At 37.3% G+C, this 1,994-nt stretch overlaps 1 protein-coding gene across 1 annotated transcript in view; it reads left to right on the top strand.

Moving 5' to 3' along the window:
- The window catches only part of LOC102847547 (olfactory receptor 7D4-like), a gene marked incomplete at its 5' end in the record, with an annotated part of 1,534 nt that extends 705 nt beyond the window's left edge, over positions 1–829 (top strand). Inside the window, one exon of the mRNA XM_006898751.1 lies at positions 3–829. Coding sequence (XP_006898813.1) covers positions 3–829 — 827 coding nt within the window. The remainder of the gene's footprint in view (positions 1–2) is intronic.
- Positions 830–1,994: the final 1,165 nt, after the last annotated feature.

The following is a 1,994-nucleotide window of genomic DNA, read 5'->3' as shown; positions in this document are numbered from 1 at the left end:
CACTGTGCTGGGGAACCTGTTCATCATTCTGGCTGTCAGCTCTGACCCCTGTCTCCACACCCCCATGTACTTCTTCCTCTCCAACCTGTCCTTCGTTGACATCTGTTTCGTCACCACCACAGTTCCAAAGATGCTGGTAAATATCCACACACAGAGCAAAGACATCTCCTACACAGGATGCTTCACTCAGGTGTATTTCTTCATGATTTTTGCAGGACTGGACAATTTTCTTCTAACTGTAATGGCTTACGATCGTTTTGTGGCCATCTGTCACCCCTTACACTACACAGTTATTATGAACCCCAGACTATGTGGTTTGTTGGTTCTGGTGTCTTGGGTGGTCATTTTTTGGGTCTCTTTGCTTCATATTCTACTGATGGCACAGCTGACCTTTTGTATAGGCACTGAAATTCCTCATTTCTTCTGTGAACTGGCTCAAATTCTAAAGATTGCCTGTTCAGATACCCTCATTAATAACATCTTCTTGTATGTGTCCACAGCCTTATTGGGTGTGTTTCCCCTCACTGGGATCCTCTTTTCTTATTCTCAGATTGTTTCCTCCTTAATGAGAATGTCCTCTACTGGAGGCAAGTACAAGGCATTTTCCACATGTGGGTCCCACCTCTCAGTAGTTTCCCTCTTCTATGGGACAGGCCTTGGAGTCTACCTCAGTTCAGCTGTGACCCATTCTTCCCAGAGGAGCTCTGTTGCCTCGGTGATGTACTCTGTGGTCACACCCATGCTGAATCCTTTCATCTACAGTTTAAGGAACAAGGATGTGAAGGGGGCCCTGGGCAGACTTCTCAGTAAAATAATCTCTTGTCTATGATCTATGATAGCCACTGGTCTCATTATAAATGGCCTTCATTGTCTCCAAAATCCAACATCATTAATTTATATGTTCCAATTTTTTTTCTTTCCTCAGTGAAATACATAATTTCTTCTATTACCAAAGAATCCATGACTTCAGTGTGTAGTTATTATTTCTTTTTTTTTTCAATTCAGTAATTGTTCTTGACTTTTTTTCCCTATATCTTACCTATAAAGTTCTTTCTCTGATTAACTTTATTTCAAAAAGAATTATTAATTTTTTGTGTGTGTCTACCATCAAATCAGATCTGCCTGGTACAGGAGGAGATTGTCCCTCTTTCCCCAGCAAAGCATCTGGTAGATTCAAACTGCACACCTCTGGGATTGCAGTGCAGCTTCTTGCCACTAGGCAACCAGAATTCACCTGATTAACTTTTTTTACAACAATTCTTAAAATTTCATTTTTAAATCTGTGGCATTTACTACATCTGGTGCTGATGTAATATATCAAAGGTTAATCTCTCAAACAACAACATCCCTAATATTAATTTTACATGTGTTTTCATATGAAAGACAAAAAAATTTCTATTAAGGAGCAGTAGTAACAAAGTGTTGTCAGATCTGTACTCTATTCCTAACTTTACATATATTATTTCATTTAATCCTGATAATATTTCTTTGAGACATACTCTTTTGCTCAAGAATTTAAGGGAAGTTGTCTAAATACGAGATAGATTAAATCTTTGGAAACATTGCTGAAATCATAATTTTAGCTTTATTAATTTTATAAAAACAATGTCATTTTTATTTCAAGAGTAGTACTCGAGATTTGATAGATTATGGTGGGACAAGGATGAACACTCTCCTCCCATGCAATTTATTGTCTCTTAAGACCCACTGGAGGGTCAGAGATGAGTTGGTTCTGATTGGATAGTACACAACAGCAACATAATAATGCACTGCATAGTTTAATTTAAAAATAGCATTAATTTCTGTGTTCCTTTTTAAATTTTTTCCAAATTATTTCCTTTGTTTCTTCTTTAATTCCCTCTATCTTTATGCTATTTTAGCTTTAGAATTAAAATTAAGACACACACACCACGCACATACACACGTGCATACGATGGAACACACACCACTTCATGAGACATATCTTTGCATATTAAATATTTAATCACCAAAGA

The sequence above is a fragment of the Elephantulus edwardii genome, unplaced genomic scaffold (genome assembly GCF_000299155.1).
Source record: "Elephantulus edwardii isolate Elephantulus edwardi_28Jun2011 unplaced genomic scaffold, EleEdw1.0 scaffold00237, whole genome shotgun sequence".
NCBI classification, from domain to species: Eukaryota; Metazoa; Chordata; class Mammalia; order Macroscelidea; family Macroscelididae; genus Elephantulus; species Elephantulus edwardii.
The sequence above is the reverse complement of the archived record's forward strand: the minus strand, read 5'-3'. Positions and strand labels throughout refer to the sequence as shown.